General features: G+C 42.1%; 1 protein-coding gene across 9 annotated transcripts in view; it reads left to right on the plus strand.

Annotated features, from left to right (window-relative positions):
- The window catches only part of Fam114a1 (family with sequence similarity 114 member A1), a 93924-nt gene that overhangs the window by 39463 nt on the left and 36451 nt on the right, over positions 1 to 18010 (plus strand). For 6 of the 9 annotated variants that reach the window (XR_015441341.1, XM_021246703.2, XM_087187461.1 and 3 more), the window contains exons 4-10: positions 3 to 116; positions 235 to 341; positions 2267 to 2401; positions 6981 to 7133; positions 11496 to 11619; positions 17133 to 17224; positions 17624 to 17749. Coding sequence is in view for 8 of the 9 variants with exons in the window: in XM_021246703.2 (XP_021102362.2) it covers positions 3 to 116; positions 235 to 341; positions 2267 to 2401; positions 6981 to 7133; positions 11496 to 11619; positions 17133 to 17224; positions 17624 to 17749 (851 nt within the window). In the remaining variant the exon portion in view is untranslated. Of the gene's footprint in view, positions 1 to 2; positions 117 to 234; positions 342 to 2266; positions 2402 to 6980; positions 7134 to 11495; positions 11620 to 17132; positions 17225 to 17623; positions 17750 to 18010 lie in introns of those variants that run through there. The other 3 variants (XM_021246705.2, XM_004867698.3, XM_021246707.2) reach the window with 2 other exon arrangements.

Genomic DNA, 18010 nt, shown 5'->3' on the forward strand with positions numbered 1-18010 from the left:
AGGTCATAGATTGACAGCAGTCAAGGAAAAAGCCGGGGCCACCCTACGGATTCACAGTGTAAATTCCAGATCGTCTGAAGGCGCCCAACCTGATGCTGAAAACGGAGTTCCCGAAAGTGAGTGCGGTGTTGACCTTGGATGTTCTTGGCTCCATTGCACTGTGTGCACATTCAGATGGTTCCTAAGTTCGCATCAACGACATGAACTCTAACAGGATTTATTTTCACATTGCAGATGTGGCCGCAGATCAAAACCCTGCAGGAAGCACCCCCACCTCTCCTCCAGTGGGCTCTGGCTCTCGGGGCATGCTCTCCGCCCTAACCAATGTGGTTCAGAACACTGTGAGTCGCAAGCTGCTTCCTGTTATCCCTTGTGTCTCCCTTCTTTTGATGTCTCTGTTTGCCAGTGACCTAAATACATCAGAGAAAAGATGGCCTTGGATTATGGTTTTGGTATACTTTCTCCTGCAGAGTAGGTGTAACCTTGGATCCAAAATAATAAGGGCAACATGAAATACAGTTTGTGTTTAAAAGAAAAGAGCTGTTTAGAAAGTACATTTTTCAACCTCTTTTAACACTATCTTTTCCAACTGCTATAAGGACAGTTCCTGGTTGGGGGAGAGAATACCCTCTGGAAGAGCTGAGACAGCTGTTTCTTCTGGATGGTCTAGCTCTTGAACCCTCAATTTAAAAAAATAAAATAAAATCATTCAAATGAAAAAGGACCAGCAGTGTGTCCGGGGTAGCGGCCCAAAATGTTTCTGAAACATTTCCAGGTAACTAGGATCCACATTCCTTCCCCATTCCTATGTTCTAATTCCCACTCTCTCCCTTCCTTGAATAATGCTAAAATTAATCCCTCAGGTCCCTGCTTCTCTCTTTTTGTTATTTATTTTAGTTTAAGTTGAATTTTTTTTATTGTTGTTTTGTGGTCAGAAAGTCAGGGCCTTGCACGCAGATGCTAGGCAAGTGGTCTACAACTTAGCCACACCACCAGCCCAGGTTTCTTTCTTTTTTAACTGATAAATGTCTGCCTCCTTTTCTTCTCCCCAGTACTGGAGATTGGACCCAGGGCTTTTGGAATGACCTCCATCTCCAGCCCCCTCCTTTTTTTATATTTTGAGATAAGCTCCCAGTAAGTCACTAAATTGCCAAGGGTGGGTTTGAACTTACGATTCTCCTGCCTAGCCTTCCAGAATGCTGGGATTACATGAATACACCACCACTCCCAGCTGTGCATTTTAAAATCTGTTTTATAGCATGATTTTTGATTGGCTCCCATATCTGAATAAAAGTCTGAATGTTCAAGATGGAGATGATTAATAAAATATATTCAGTAAAGTTGAATGTTGCTACTTAAATGTTAATTATGAAGATTGGAAAATATATGTAGATAATAATGTAAAAATAAAATATTAGGCTGGGGATTTAGCTCAGTGGTGCCGCCACCTGCCTTGCAAGCACAAGGTCCTGCGTTCAATCCCTGGTACAAAAAAAAATAAATTAATTTTAAAAACATATATGTATAATTTTCACATAAGATGGGGGGAAATACAGAATAGTGCATATTATAATCACAGTGACACTGTTGGGGCCTACGTACAGAGGCAGTTTTAAAGAAATGATCCAGTTCTGTTCCCTTATACAGATTACATAAATCTTGTTTTAGTTTTTTTTAAAAGAAACAGGGCTTGACAATGGGATTTTCAGAGTGATAACTGTATAACATAACATGGAAATCGAGCTGTCTTATTTCATTAATATATTAATTGTCAGTTCTTGCTTGTTTCTGAAAATATACAAGAGCCAACTGAAACAGCCTGAGGGTCCTATACTCTAGGGTTCTAGATTAAAAGATTTCCTAAATTGCAGGAGTGTTCGACATTTTTAATAAACTGATCCAAGTAATTCTCTTACTTAGGTTAAAATTTTTTAAAACAAAAATACCAGTTGGGGGTTTGTTAATTTTATATCTTACATACATATCTATTCATCTGCAGAAAGCCACTAAAATTAATCCCTAATGTGCTTTGGTTTTCCTAAGCATCATTTTTTAATATCGCTGCATAACCTACAAATTATATAACATGATTTTCCAGGGAAAAGAAAATAGGATTAAATGGATTATAAATCTCTTGATGAGAAAAAAATGTGACTTTATATTGATTTTAATATTTGAAGATAGTGCCAGTTACTTAGGAGTTGCTGACTGCTGCAAAACAGCAAAATGTAGAAAAACTAATCTCATGCAATTGTCTCACCTGCAGGGCAAAAGCGTCCTAACAGGAGGCCTTGATGCTTTGGAATTCATCGGCAAGAAAACCATGAATGTCCTTGCAGAAAGTGACCCAGGGTTTAAGCGGACTAAGACGCTCATGGAGAGAACCGTTTCTTTGTCCCAGGTTGAACTATATACTTCAACATTTTTCTTCTTTTAGTCAAGAAAACAAATAGACTTTTATATCTGTTTTTGGATAGGTCATTTAAAGCACATGTTCAAATTCAAATAGCACCAAAAGAATAGAAAGTAAAAATTGAGTTTCTAACATACCCCTTTTCCCAGCCTCTTAATTCCTCAAGGGAGGCAGCCACTGTTAAGAATTTCTTATGTTTGCTCTCATACAAATAGATATAGGCAGCTGTGCATGAACATATAGATGCTTGAGTACATGAATGTACAGATAGATATGCATATGCGCATAGACATGCTATTTCAACCAAATGGAAACACTCATCACATTGTTTTGTATTTTGCATCGTTCATTCAGTAATTTCTTAGGATTATTCTATTTATGCCATTGTATGTATTCCAGCTCTACGCTTATTAATTCCATGGCCTTCAGTGAGTTTCTTAGAATAGAACCTAATACAAACACTAATGTGTGTATATACATATATTGAGAGGGATGTGAACATTTTATTTCAGTTTATTTCAGTTAAGACAGTGGTGACGTAAAAGGTAATGAGACTGAGTCCACAAACTGGCAAACCTTGGCTTTTTGGCTGTAAAATGAAAAATTGGACTGGGTTAGTTTCCTAAGTAGACATAATTTTTGTGCCACCTTCACAATTTTTTTTTTCTTTTTGGTACTGGGGATCGAACTCAGGTCCTTGTACTTGCACAGCAGGCGGCAAAACCACTGAGCTAAATCCCCAGCTCACCTTCACAATTTTTTTGTTTGTCTGTTTGTTTGTTTGGTTTTTTTGGTACCAGGGATCAAACTCGGGTCCTTGCACTTGCTAGGCAAGCGACGACACCGTCACAATTTTTAATCACATCCGCATTCAGTCTGCTGTTAAAAGGTGCACTGCTCAGAGACATGTGTCACTAAGGAACCACAGTAGCAGCCTGCACTGTTTGTTCACATCTCAGCCGTTGTGGCAGGTGTGGCACGGGACACTCAGCACACCCGAATGGGTCAGCAGGTCACCACAACGCTCCTGACTTTACAGGAACACCACCGACTTTGCGTCCTTCCAGACAGTAAATTTTCATTCATTCTTCATTTACTCATTTCACAAATGCATTTTAGTGTCTACACTGTGCCAAGCACTATAAATCCATATCTTTAAGGAGGTTTTGTTCTGGGGGAGACAAACAGATAATAAGCATTATCTAATATTTTAGTAGATGATGAGAACTACAGAGCAGGAAGATGTGGGAGGGAGGGACAAGGGAAGTAGTGACTACGATGGTGAGAGGACAATAGAGACACGATGGGGCGTTCATGGAGATAGTGACATTGAGCAAAGACCCAAAGGGGAAGATAGGGTTGAGCGTGCAGACCCTGGTTGAAACACATTCCAGGGAGAGGGAGAAACTCAACAAAGGCCCTTCACATGGTTCAAAAGCAGTGAGCCAGAATGAGAGCTGTCAAGGATGTGCCAGAGTGGTGATGAACACAGGCGACCGCAGATCATGGAGCGCACTGGTGAAGAACCAAGAGGGAAACTGTTGTGGCATTTGCCTAAGAGGAATGAGCAGAACTGACTTGTGCTTTAAAAGGATTGCTGTAATTATTGTGTTGAAAATGGACTGGGGAAAAGGAGAGATGCAGGCAGGGAGACCATTAGATGATATGTCGCTCTAGTTCCTCTCAGAAACAGATGTCAGGATGGGCTGAGATATGAAAGGATGCTACTAGGGGAGGTGCCTATGTGCAAGAAATCAGGTAGGGACTCAGAACGGCTGGGAGAACCATTAGACCAAGACGCAGGTCTGACGCCAGTGAAGGAAAAAGGGGAGAAGACAGCTGGGAGTGTCCAGAGGATGTGCTGCCTAAGCAAGGTTGGGCAACGCCTTGGCAGTCCTTCAGGCAAAGTCTGCTGACAACAGTAGGGGGAACTCATTTACCACAACATACAGATTTTACAAAGAGCTAGGAGAGGGGAGTTCCCAGGATCCTAACACAAAGAAGCAAAACATATTTGAGGTGATAGATACGCTAGTGTCCCTGATTTGATCACTATACTTACACACATGTATCAAATTATCACGTTGTGCCTGGTAAATCTGTACAACTATTATGTATTCTTTGTTTTTCCAAAGAATCTGCTGGCAGTAGAGCTCCCCGCCTCCCAGGAACAGGTCAGCCTCCATGCCCAGTTGCCGAGTGGCTCGCAGCTGGATTTCCAAGCCCAGCAGCTGGAGCCAATGATCCTTATGATCCCTGGAGTAGAGGTCCATCCACAGGGCTCACTCACACACCCACCCCAGGGAGCAGTTGATGCAATCTAGACAGTAGGTATGGATGCTCAGAACAGTATAGAGGCTCTGTAGGTGGCGATGAATGGCTGGTCCTGAGTATCATTTTAAAACAGATCCCGATTTTCTGATGGAGTAAGTATGGGCTGTGAGTTAAAAGGAGTGTCAGGGATGGCTCCACGGTCTTTGGAGCAAGGGCAAGAGTGAAGCTGCCGTCAACTAAGATAGGGAGATCTGCTGTATTTTTCCCTTACAGACTAGAGAAACTGTGTTAGTCGGCTTTCTGACACTGACAAAATACCTGAGACAAAGAATTTAAAAAGGGGAAAGGCAGATCACAAGTTTGACCCCAGCCTGGGCAAGACTCTGTCTCAAATACAGAAAATAAAAAAGAGTTGGAGATAGAGCTCAGTGCAAGGGCCCTAGGTTCAATCCCTAGTACTGCTAAATAAATAAATAGGAGAAAGAGTCATATTGGCTTATGGTTTCAAGAGGTTTCTGTCCATGGGTAGCTAGTTCCATTGCTTTATGCAGTGCCTCATTGCAGGAGGCATGTGGTGTGGATGCTGCTCACCTAAAGCAACCAAGAAACAAAGAGAGGGGAAGGGGCCAGGGTTCCAAGTATCTCCTTGGAGGGTACACCCTCAGTGACCTTACTTCCTTCCACTAAGCCCTGCCTCCTAAAAGTTCCACCACTTCCCAGTAACAAGACGGGCTGATGACCAAGCCTTTAACTCATGAGCTTTTAGGGAACACTTCAGATCCCAACTATAGCAGAAACATGACCATAGGAACCCGAAATGTTCATACACACATTGTCTAAATTTGTGAGTCTATCCCAGCACTACAGGGAACATGCTCTAAATAACACAGGGACTGCATGGCTCTTGGTTTCCACTGATTTAAGTAAGCCTCCCCGGCTTCCCTGTGGCAGGAATTCTTCCACGCCAGAATTCCTCTCTATTTAGATCCATCTCCATTTCTTTTCCAGAGAGAAAATAGAACCAGCATCTTTTAATTCCACCCCCCACTTTTTGAGTGAATCCTAATCACTCTGGAGTGATGTTTCTCCTTTACTTTCCATTTCATCTCTTCTTTCCTCTGTCCCCCAGTACAAATTTAGAGATGTAAGTTGGTGTAGAAAGGAAGTGATCCCGGAGTCATTTTGCTTTTTTATGTTCCCACTACCAGGCCCTGAGATCAATGTGGATAGTTGAGTTTTATTGCAAGTGTTAAAACTTCCCAAAGATGGTTTCATTAGGTTGTTTTGGAAACTTTAAAATTCAGAGCTGCACTAATTTAGTCCTAAAGATAGACCGAAGAGAGAAATCTTTCTGCAGCCCAGTGGCTTCTTGGCTAACAACCTTAAAAACCCAAAAGGAGAAGGAAGCTGATTGTTTTCTTGGCAAGCGATAATCACCAGGCTCTATACTCTATTCTCACATCTTCCGTGTGTCCTTGTGTTGTTGGCCAGAGTATTTATGGTGCTCACCACAGGTATTAAAGGACACTATAAACTTAATGCCCCAGTAAACTTAATGAGAAATCAAATTAAAGATTCTTAGAATCAAAGAAGGCAAGCACAGAAAATTAGGACTGACTGATAAATTTGCGTTCATTTTGTTTTTTTTAAACAACAAAATAATAACTGGTGAAACGTTATTAATGTGAACAGGAATTCAATTCAGCCATACTTCTGAAGACCTATCTGAGCATCTACTAGATTATTTATATTCAGTATCTGGTGATAAATCCATTATGAGTTTTTATTTTTTTCATTGAACAAAAGTTTAAAGATAACATAACAGAAAATCAGACTAGTTTATTTCTGCTTGGAAGTCTGCCTAGGTGTAGATTTTGCATTTAATCCTGTCACAAGAGATTAGACTTCCTAAGCATGCTTAAAACTTGCTCATTATAGAAAATATGAACAGTGTAGAAAATAAGAAAATCGACCACATGTGGGAAACTCTTAAGTGGAAACCACAGTGAAGCTTTTGGTGAGGTTCTTTCCAATCTGTTATTCCTAGACGTAGAAATTTGGCTTAGTTTTGTTTTCTACATAATGAAATATTCCACAAATTGGAATATTATGTAAAAATTATCCATGATATCAATCAAAAAATAACTTTTTAGAAACAAACTCCAGAGTGGCCAAAAGCTACCTTTCCCAGTTACAAAGTCAGCCCTGTGCTGCCCTCCTCAGCTCCTCCGTGTCTGACACAGGAAGCGGGGCTCTAAGCCTAGGTCTGTGTACAACTTCTATGTTTCTGCAGATGTTAAGGGAAGCCAAGGAGAAGGAGAAGCAGAGACTGGCGCAGCAGCTCACAGTGGAGAGAACTGCGCACTATGGGATGCTGTTTGATGAATACCAAGGTTTGTCACACCTGGAAGCCCTGGAAATTCTGTCCAATGAGAGCGAAAGCAAGGTACATCTTCATTGTCATTTGCAAGAGTGTGCCTTCAATGGTGTGTTTTCTTAAATCTGAAAGAAACGAGGAAAAGTCATGAAAGTACTGCTTTTTTAGAGCCTCATTATTCTTGTGCTAAAGTTTTAAGTACGGTGCAACCCAATGAGCCCTCAAGCTCATGTAATTAATTTGGTGTTTATCCTGTGCCAAGCTCGTATTCCGCCAAAGCCCCAGGAGGGCTGAGCACATGTTGAGACACCACCCCTGCCCCTCGTGCTATAAATGGCTGTTCTAAAACATGGCCGCTGGGCTTCTGGCCCTCTGCCTGCCTTTGGCGACATTGTACCCGGACCATGTCTCCATGCCACCCAGTGAAAACACAGCCGCTGGTGCATCTTTAGATTGGGGGTGTTTGATGCATTTTGTTTTATGAGTTATATTGTCATTTATTTGGCCATCTTGTTAGGATATCGAAGTCACAAAGAACAATCCACTAAGAATTAAAGTTCTATTAGGGAGTGCACCCTGTGTAGACACCTGGGAAAACCAGCCTCTTTGATGACCCTGCAGAGTCACACTCCCATTCTGTGGCCCCAGGAAATCAAAATGTTATTTATTTATTTAGTTGGTTGGTTTTTTTGTTTTGGTTTGGTTTTTTGAGACAGGCTCTCATTAAGTTGCTAAACTGCTCAGGCTGGACTCAAACTTGTAATCTGCCTGCCTCGGCCTTCCAGGCTACTGGGATTACAGGCATGTACCACCACACCTGTTAGATGATTTGGGTGTATGAGGGTGAGACAGGGTCTCCTTATATGTAGTTCAGGCTGGCCTTGAACTCTCTATGTAGACCAAGCTGGCCTCAAACTTGTGGCAGTCCTCCTGCCTCAGCCCATCCCCCCAGTGCTGGGATCACAGGTGTGCCCCACCTCACCCAGCTTAGGTGATTTTTTTAGGATATACAGTGATGCGTGTGCATGCATGCATGTGTGTGTATGTTTATGTCTTTATTTGGCACGTGACACATAGTTACCATTCTAAATACTATAAAACTGCTACTCATTCACTTGTATGTATGGCTCTCTTTTGAGGCTGTCAGCCTAGTTGTCCTCTGAGGTTGTTGAGGGGAGGCCACAAGGGCTGTGGGCCATCCTGGTGACATTCATGGGCAAAGACAGGTCCTCAGGCAGGAACCTGAACTTGGAAGTGAGCCTGAGATTGAAAAAGTAATTTTTTTAATGCTCTGTACACCTTGCTCTCTTACGTTTGGATTTGGGGGAGACTGAGTCATTCTTGATACCCGATTAATCTGGGAAAGACCGCCATGGCCACATAACAGACAACCAGGAGTCAAAAATGATGGGGACACTCTCCCCACTCTGGGTTATTAGGCTCCAAGTTACTGTCTGTGTTTATTTCCTTTTTGGTCATCCATGAGCATTAGTGAAAGTCTGATAGTTAAAACTGTCCATGGGTATTTTTTTTTTTTTACAAAGGCAGGAGGATCACAAGATGAAGACTAGTCTGAGCAATTTAGCTTGGGCATCTCAAAATAAAAAATAAAAAGGGCTGAGGATGTAATTCAGTGGTAGAGTGTCCCTGGCTTTAATCCTCAGTACTAGGGGGTAAAAAGACAAAATCATAACTCTTGTGCTGATACAAAACAAACACGTATTAAAAGATTTACTTAGCTCATTAATTCAGTAAGGAAACCAGAAAGATGTTATCACTAATTCAAAGGAAAAGCCAGAGAAGCACAAATTCACATGGAGTGCAAGAGTTTTGAAATGAACACAGAGACAAACACAAACCTGACTTCGCCATCACCAGGAGGTTGTCTGGCCCCAACAGAGTCAGTCACATGTTTAGGAGCAGAGTGATTCACTTTCCCATCAGCCATGCACAATTTACACAGTGTCAAAACCACTGCCAGAGCTTCAGAATCCAATAATCTGGTAAAATGTGTGCTAAATATGCCATTTTCCTTGGAAGCACAAATATTTTCCTGCCGAAACTGGGTGATTACACATCACTCTGTAACTGTAAGATTGTTGGACTTCTCTTACTTCAGTCTCCTTATCTGTGAAATGGAAATAATTGTAAGATCTACCTCATAGGATTATTTTTAAAATTAAGTGATATAATCCGGAGTTTTAGTTTTAATTTAAGACCAAAGTCTTGAGTTACGACCTGAATGCCAGTTGAGACCTAGTGAGCCAGAAGCAAGTCCTAGTGAGCTACAGACTCTCCCAAGGAGAGAAAGGACACCAGAGAGCCAGATTCCTGATGTTCTTACGGAAGGGGGCTCTCCTTGCAAACAATAGCCACCTTTCATTTCATCCTCCCTCCCTGCAAGCCTAAGATATCAACTTGAATGTGAGTACAGTATGAAATTGTTATTTCTGGTAAACTACACATATTTTATAACTTTTTGGTGAATATACTAGGAAAATTATTGGTGTTTCTGATAAATTATGCATATTATACAACCCTTTATTATGAAAAGGATAGTTAAGCAGTGCTTTGGGAGGTTCAGAATGCATTATGGGTATTTCCATTATTTCTTATGGGAAAAATAGTCTTGATTTACATCCAACTTGAGTTATAACCATCTCTCTCGAATGAATTGCTTTTATAAATCAAGGGTCCACTGTAAATGATAAATCAGAGTACAGGGAGGACAAAGACCAGGGCATTCATTCCTTAAGGCAATGCATTTTTACAATTACTTGGACTTGTGGCCCTGTAGGCTATCTTTTAATCTAACCATGTGTTCCAGGAGGTTTGGGGCATGTGGTTTCAAAAGTTCCATACCTCTGCATATTCATCTCATACATACCTCTGGCCAACACCTCTACAACTCAGTGTTAAAAATAGTAAACAGAAATCAAAATGGCACCACACATTTTAAGGAAAAGATTTATAAGGCAGACTGGCTACCTTATGTCCTGAACAGCAAGTAGCCTAGTACTGTGTACGCAGTCTGCATCCAGGAGTATTTATGAAGGAGTGCACTATTATTTATTTTTGAACTCATCTGAAGGTTCAGTGCATGTGTCCATGGAATAATGAAATGAACTAGAAAGAAGCAAGAGTGTGCAAGCTGCTGAAATGAAGGCTTAGAAGGTCAAGGCCAGATGGAACGGCCAAGAGCCATCAAGCAGGACTCATTTGCTTCTTCCCGTTGAAATCCACTGCTAATGGACTTTGTGTCCATGACTCCCTGCCGAGTCTCCTTCCCCCCAGAGCCTGGAGCAGAATGCATGATGTTTAGAGATGTGCATGGCCTTTCAGGAAAATGGAGTCCTGCATCCTGGATGTTCTGGCTACTACTTCTCTTAGCCTGCTGTGCTAAGCCACTCCCATGATGAATATTAAAACATATGCCAAAGAGGCTTGCAGCTCCTCTGCTGCAAGAGTTTGCCCTGCAGAATGAAGAAAAAAATAAAAACACTACTTTCCAGTTATGTTTCACTTTTAATATGGTATTCTATGCCATTTGGGAAATTCTTATTAGTCTGCAGAGAATGGCTGGCCATCTGTACAAATAATTTTTAAGTGCTTCCAGAGGAGAGTATCCAAAGAGAGATTCTGGAAACAGTGATGGGGTGACATCAGTCCAACCATCATCTCCTCAGGGTGAGCCACCTGCAAGCTCCTCCATCTCACCACTGTGCCCTTCGCACACAGATGTCATGGCATTATTAGCTGGCATGGGCCTCCCTCCTATAAACTGCAAGCTCAGGAAATGAAAATGGGTCTTCTCCAGTTTTGTAACCTCAGTATCCTATCCACATAAATCCACATGTGGATATGCAACTTCTCTGTTTATTTACATATGTGTACATATATGCATGTATATATAATTTAATTAGCATTGCTATAAATATTTTAAGTATATTTTATTTAATCCCCAAAACAACCTTATAATGTAGATGCAGTTAGTCCCCATTTCACAGATAAGGAAACTTGTACCATAAAAAGGTTAAATAAATGACCCAAGGTCAATAATTCTTAAGTGAGGAGCTGATATTTGAACATAGTGTTAGGTCAAAATGTGTTTTTAATTATTCTGAGAGAGGAGCTACCACCACTGTTTATTTAGCATAGTGTGCACTTGTGCAGTGTATTTCCTATTCATTATCTCTTTTACCACACAAAGGATCACAAGAAAGTGTGGATCTCTCTTCAAGAATGGGAAAGCTTATGTAACCTGAAGTAAGACCGAGGAGCTTATGTAACTGCTTTAAAGTCCACATTCAACACAGCATTACCCCACAGATCACCTGGGTCACAGGAAAACTGGGGACAGCTGTACACAAACATTATTAGTGAGCAGAAAAGATGACGGTTATGCTGGCCTATTTCTTTTTTTTTTTTCAGGTTCAGTCATTTTTAGCATCACTAGATGGAGAGAAATTGGAACTCCTAAAAAATGACCTAATTTCCATTAAAGACATCTTTGCAGCCAAAGAATTAGAGGGTGAAGAGAATCAAGAAGAACAAGGTAAAGAAAATAAGTTACATAGCAAGATAAATTTGACATAATCCTTATGAGACTGCTGTTAATAAACACAGCCCTTAAGACAGGAGAAACCGCGTAACTCAGCAGCCCCTGCTGTGTGCCTCCTGAAAGCCCTGTGCATCTGCTGTGGTTGCAAGAGCTGGGCACACTGGTTTATCACCCTCTTTCTCTGGGCAGGACCTCCTGTTCTTTCCTGGCATCTGCCACAGTCCCAGCAGGTCCCAGGCAGGCTTTGAATGCATATGGTTGAATGAACAAAGAGTGCAGTGTGCTGAGCCCCAGTTAGAGTTTGTGTGCCACTGTCTAATTTTATCTGCACGTGAAAATTGTTTAATGTGATTAATGTTCATGGCAGGCAAGTTCTGCAATGGATTTCTCTGCATATTTTTCTTAGTCCTTTTAACCCACCTGTGTAAGAGCTAGGGTATATTTTTAAGTGTCTTGTAATTCAGCTAGAAAGTACAGTTCTGGGCCAGGAGTGCAGCTCAGTGGCAGGGCACTTGGCTATCCTGTGTGGGGTCCTGGGTTCAATCCCTGGCACCATACAAATAAAATATGAAAAAAATTAAAAATATAGTTCTGGCAAAGGCTGTGCCATTTTCCCACAATGCACCAGGACATGATGTGCCAGGTTGACAATCACTGCAGTGACCCAAGCGCACACTTTCTGAAAACCTTCTGCCAGATAGTGACCTGACCTCAAGGAGATCAGAACCTATTTCATGAGAAGCAAGGCTTCATTAAGAGGAGAAGATGGACTCAAAGTTGGGCATGCCTAATGGGTCCTTTGGGATGCACACTTGGGAGTAGAATAGAGTCAAACATTTGTTGTGTCCATGGAGAGTGATTTCTTACTGAGGTCTTAGCCAAGCACCACACCACAGTTGCTTCAAATAGGTTATGCTGAAAATTTGAGCACCAGGCTGCCTTCTCCTGGGAACATCTAAAGGCCCCATTGGAAACATTTTCACCACTTTCCTGTGAGTGGCCTTGGACAAGTCACAGAACCTTTCTGAAACTCAGTATCTTCATCCGTAATGGAGCCAATGACACATATTCCCAGGGGCTGTTCTAGAGACCCAGTGAGGTACTCTATGTAAAAACCTATAGTCCAGTGTCTGGTACAAAGAACTACTCAACAATGTTAGCTGTTGTTATTATTTAAATGCTGACACAATGCCAGGAAAATAGTAAAGGTGTAATAAATTGCAGCTTTTATTATTGTACTTGTTATTATGCACCACATGGAGTAATAATGTGTGCATTCATGAAGTCGGGTCATTGGAAGTGTCTTGTCCCCAGGTGTGTCACATACCGTTAAGCAAAGCTTGAACACAACGTTTACGTGCTTGAGCCTTGATCTTTAGGGCAAAATTATCTTAAGCATTCAGAAATGGTTACTTAAATATAGTTTCCCTCTTTAGCCCCACATACTGACCTTATGTGCTTTCAGCTTAATGAGATTTATCTTCATTGCATCAAAATAAAAGAATCAGTTATGCTGTAGCATAGAAAAAAGGCCAATATCAAAGAATCTTTTTTTTTTTTTTTAGCATATTTGTGTGTTTCTACAAAAATCTCCAAAGATGACAGCCTTGTCTTTTTTTTTTTGGTACTAGGGATCAAACTCAGGTCCTTGCACTTGCAAGGCAGGTGGCAGAACCACTGAGCTAAATCCCCAGCCCTTGTTTTTGGTTTTTAATGAAGAAACTAAGCCACTAGCTGTCAAATGTCATGCAGCTCCCATTCTGTACAAAAAAAAGAAGTTAATAGGCCCTTCCTGGGCAGACTAACCACTGCCAAAAAGCAATCAGGATATTCCTCTCCAAGGCTCGGGATGCCAGAGATAGACCTTGGTCCTTCTGAGGTGTCATTCAAAAAGGGTATAAAAGGATCCCAAATACCCCGCTAATGTCAAGATATTGTTGCCAAGGCAAGTTGAAGCAATGTCGCATTCCCAACTGATGCTATCCTCGGAGAGGAAACCTGATTCCATACAGTTAAATAGAAAATGTTATTACAGGCGATGTGTTCCTATTGTAGTACAAAGCTTCAGTAATTGAGATAGTTTTCTAATACCGTGTGTGTGTCTGTGTACATGCGCGCACACACAGATTGATGTGCTAAACAGCATGCTTTGAGAAGTGGTAGATTTGTTGCTCTTTAAGTGACAAAACTCTATTATCTCCCATTATATATCCATTTTCCCAGAGGGCATCTCCAGATTATCAAAACACTATTAATTTTAATTAACTTAATTTAATAAATGTCATTTAAACAATGAAGTACTGGAAGCAAAGAACAGAGGTGTTGCCCTTTAGTCCACCCAGTTAGGATGGAGGAAGGTTGAGGGGTTGCCCAACAGCCCAGAGAGAAATTTTATTGTGGCCAGGGTGGAGCAGAAAAATCCCGGAACCAAACTCTGGCACAAACCAGAGCATTTTTTTTCTTGTGAGCATTTACATTCCTAAAAATCTCTAATGACTAAATATTTATTTAGTAGTCTCAGAAAGGGTAAGAAAGTGTCATTTTTAGATCAGTTTAATATCAGGCTCCCATGCATTGAATAATGTTAGCAAGTGATGTGTATGTTTGTCTTTCCAGCAGCCTGTAATTTTATCACACTGCTATGGGTCTCTGATTTGGTTTACTATAGCTGTGAGGAGATTTTTAAAGACCATTTTCTGTTTTTATTGCCTTGGGGAAGAGCTTTCTGACCAAGTGTACAGACTGAGAATTGTAGCAATAGCCTTTTGTAGTAATAGTCTTTGTTGCATCATTTATTATTATCTGTTTTTAACCTATTTCTAGTTTTCTCTGTGATTTTTTCCTAAAATATTTGCTAAGTTGTTGGTATATGTTTTATAGAATTAATGCATACTTAAAAGCTGGACCTACCCAAAGTACTTGTGGTTTAATTTAGTGTTGATTCCTCCCAAATATGTTTAATCTCCCTATGTTTATATCTGCAGCACATAACAATTTATTTACATAGTGTTCACGTTTGCAAAACGCTTCGATGTTTGTTGTAGTATTTGGTCCTTATAACAACTCTAAAGAGCCAGGTGGGTTTTATTATCCTCAAATTATAGAGGAGGAAATGGAAGCTGAGGCAGCCTTGTGATAGGTCCCAGGCCCCAGAGCCACTAAAGGCGGGAGCTGGGATAGAAGCCAGGCCTGTCCTTGTCCAGCGCTGTTTCTGTCCTGCAGCACTGCCTCATACAGGCGGACAAGGAGTAGGCAGCTTGGCAGTGATGTCTCTTGGTGCTGCCCAGGTGTGCCTGTCCTTGCTCTCATTGGCCCACGAGGGTGGGGGGACAGTCCCTTCAGCAGACAGAGACTCCCAGCTTTTCAAGCCCCGCCCCAGCTCCTCAGCCCTCCTTTTTGTGGGTAATGCATTCTCATTCTTGAAGGCAGTGTTCTGCACCACCTCCTCCGAGAAGTCTTAACACCCTCTGAGAACTGGATTAAATGCTGCAGAAGCTGCCTCAGTCAGAGCACTTTGGGTTAAATTCTTTCTCTCCTTGTGGCTAACTCAGGAGCAAAGACAGGCACCTCTCTACCCTCAGGCCGACCTCCCTCTCTCTGCAGCACCAAGCACCTTGCAGGCCGGTCCCTTGGACCCTGCCTTTGCTGGAAGGCTCCTCCCCTGCCATCGGTGGCTCATCACACTCCTCCTCCAGGTCATTGCACAGATGTCACCTTCTCAGCTTCCCTCCTACCTTAATCTGCTCCAGCTGCTGTAACAAAACACCATAGACTGAGTAGCTTACAAACACCAGGAACTTATTTCCCAGTTCAGGAGGCTGAGAAGTCCAAGACCTAAGGGCTGCAGGTGTGGTGTCTGATGACAGTGCCCTCTGGCTGTGACCTCACATGGTGCAAGAAGCCAGCCAGCTCTTTGGGTCTCTTCAAAGGTGGCTGGTCTCATTCATGAGGGCTCCCTGCTCATGACACAACCACCTCCCCAAAGCCCCACCTCCTAACACCAGCCCTTTGGCCATTGTTTGAATTTGGGGGACACAAACATTCCAACCACAGCACCTCCTGTTTAAAATTCCTAAGCTCCAGCTACCCCAGTTCCTCTCCCTAGGTTTATACTTCTCCATAAAAAGTATCACTTGACATAGTTTTGCTCATCTCTTTTGTTTATTAACCTGTCTCCCACCTGAGAATATGAGTGATAGGTAGTAATAAACTGATCTACACCAAATGTTTTGAACAGAGACCCACAGGCTACCCCAGCTATCTTTCTGAGCTGCCGATTAACCATTTCACCTATAAGACTGAAAATAGTTATCCAGACAATATTTCTCATGTGGTGTGGTCCCACTGAAGGTACTGCCTTCACCCACTGGCGTAAACTATAGTATCTTCCTCTTAGAGCGATTGGAAGTCATGTAATCAAGCCAAATTTAATGGTGCTTTTAACCCCACCCACCAGAGGTTTAAAATGGCATTTGTATCTCATGGATACAAATGAGAGCAACAAGATTGTAACATTTAAAGATCTCTGTTGCTCACTAGTAATATTAATGTTTTAATTTTATGACATTATATATTATGTAATTTATTTTGATTCAGTGGGTATTCATTTTAGCACTTATTACTGTGTTTTAAGCACTGTGTTAGATGCTCTAGATTTAGAACTGAGTCAAACAAATACTGTTCTCTGCACTTAGAGAGCTTCCAGTCTGAAGAGAAGACAGATCATTAGGAAGCATTTTAGACCCTGGTGTGGTGTCACACACCTGTAATCTCAGTACTCTGGGAGGCTGAGGCAAGACAATCCCAAGTTCAAGCTCAGTCTGGGCAATTTTAGCAACTCAGCCAGACCATGTCTCAAAATTGGAAAATAAAAAAGGGCTGGGGATATAAACAAACATATTTTTAAAGGCTGGATATGTAGCTCAGAGCAAAGGCCCTGGGTTCAGTTCCCTGTGCTGGGGGAAAAAAAGAAGTAGGACCAGACAGATGCCCTGGAAGACCTGGAGAAGTTTCTCCAGAGAGATGGTGGTGTTACATCAGCTAGTACAATCCCCATTGAGACCAATTCTGCTTGCTCAGCACTGAGGCTCTGTGACATAAAATGGCAACCTGGGAATTATTAGGGTTGCAGTGCACAGCATAACAATGCTCTGTAGTAAATGCAGTGCTGTCCCAGGTCTCTCAGGCCCAGCAGAGGTCATTCATCCATTTATCCAATCCAGTGTGGGTCCCTCCTGGCCTCTGACTGCCTCTAGGCCAGCTTGGGGGTGTCCGGGACAGGCCCCACACCAAGGCCTCCCCAGCCCTCCACCTGGCAGCAGTCTGCTGCCTCCCTGCTGATGGCCAGTGAGCAACATCCATTCTCACACCATACTGGCAGCCATAGGGCGGACTACCACAGCCTGACCGAGCCCACCCCAACTGCAGGCTAGTCCATCAGGGAGCTCCACACTCTGCAGGATGAGAAATAAATTATGGCTCTTACTTCTGTCATGTTCTATTTCTAGGCTTAGAAGAAAAGGGAGAAGAGTTTGCTCGCATGCTTACAGAGCTTCTCTTTGAATTACATGTTGCGGCCACGCCTGACAAACTCAACAAGGTCAGAACCATCTGAGTCTGAGTTTCTGGTTTTACAAAGGGTGGAGTGGGGGAGTCTCTCACTCATAAAATTACAGAGATCCACATGAGATGCAAAACCCCCAGACCCCTTATGGCATGGTGAGGGAAGAGGAGTTTGAGGTCAGTAATTGAGATTTGAGAAGGCAACATAATAAAATGCAAAGATAGAGAACATGCCAGACTGTGTCATGAGGCTGATATTGTAGTCGCAGGTTTACTAATAATTATCTTGTGACCTTGAACAAGTTACTTAACTCTGTAGTAAAATAGTGGTTATCTTCAGGATAGAAGGCTGAAGGGTGCAGAATCACCAAGGGGCTCTTTCAAATTCTGCTCCCCCCCCATTTTAAGTTTAAAGACATATGTCAGAATTACGCAGGGAGAGGCGTCAGCCAGGAAAACCTCTCAGATCTCCGCCCACCTGGAAGCTATGCTACATCCTGTCCAAGAATATCCAGTGTTAGCAGTCTGGGTTCCTCTAATAATACGGCAGTGTGTTTTGCAGGTTAGTACAAGGTCTTGCTGTTGGATTTCTTAAGACATTGATCATTACTTACTCAAAGCTGAATGATACCTCTCTTTCTCTCTCTCTCCTCTCTGTCTCTCTCTCTCCCCTCTCTCTGTCTCTCTCTGTCTGTCTGTCTGTCTCTCTCTCTCTCATCCCTTTTTTTTCTTACCAAGTAGTGGCTTCCGTAGGCTTCATTTATTAAGGTGGGCAAGGAAAGGGCAGAGTGAGGTGGTGAGGTGTTGAAATGAGTAATTTCTT

Source organism: Heterocephalus glaber, unplaced genomic scaffold (assembly GCF_053883595.1).
Source record: "Heterocephalus glaber isolate CG9 unplaced genomic scaffold, H.glaber_assembly_v1.0 deba00001509, whole genome shotgun sequence".
NCBI classification, from domain to species: domain Eukaryota; kingdom Metazoa; phylum Chordata; class Mammalia; order Rodentia; family Bathyergidae; genus Heterocephalus; species Heterocephalus glaber.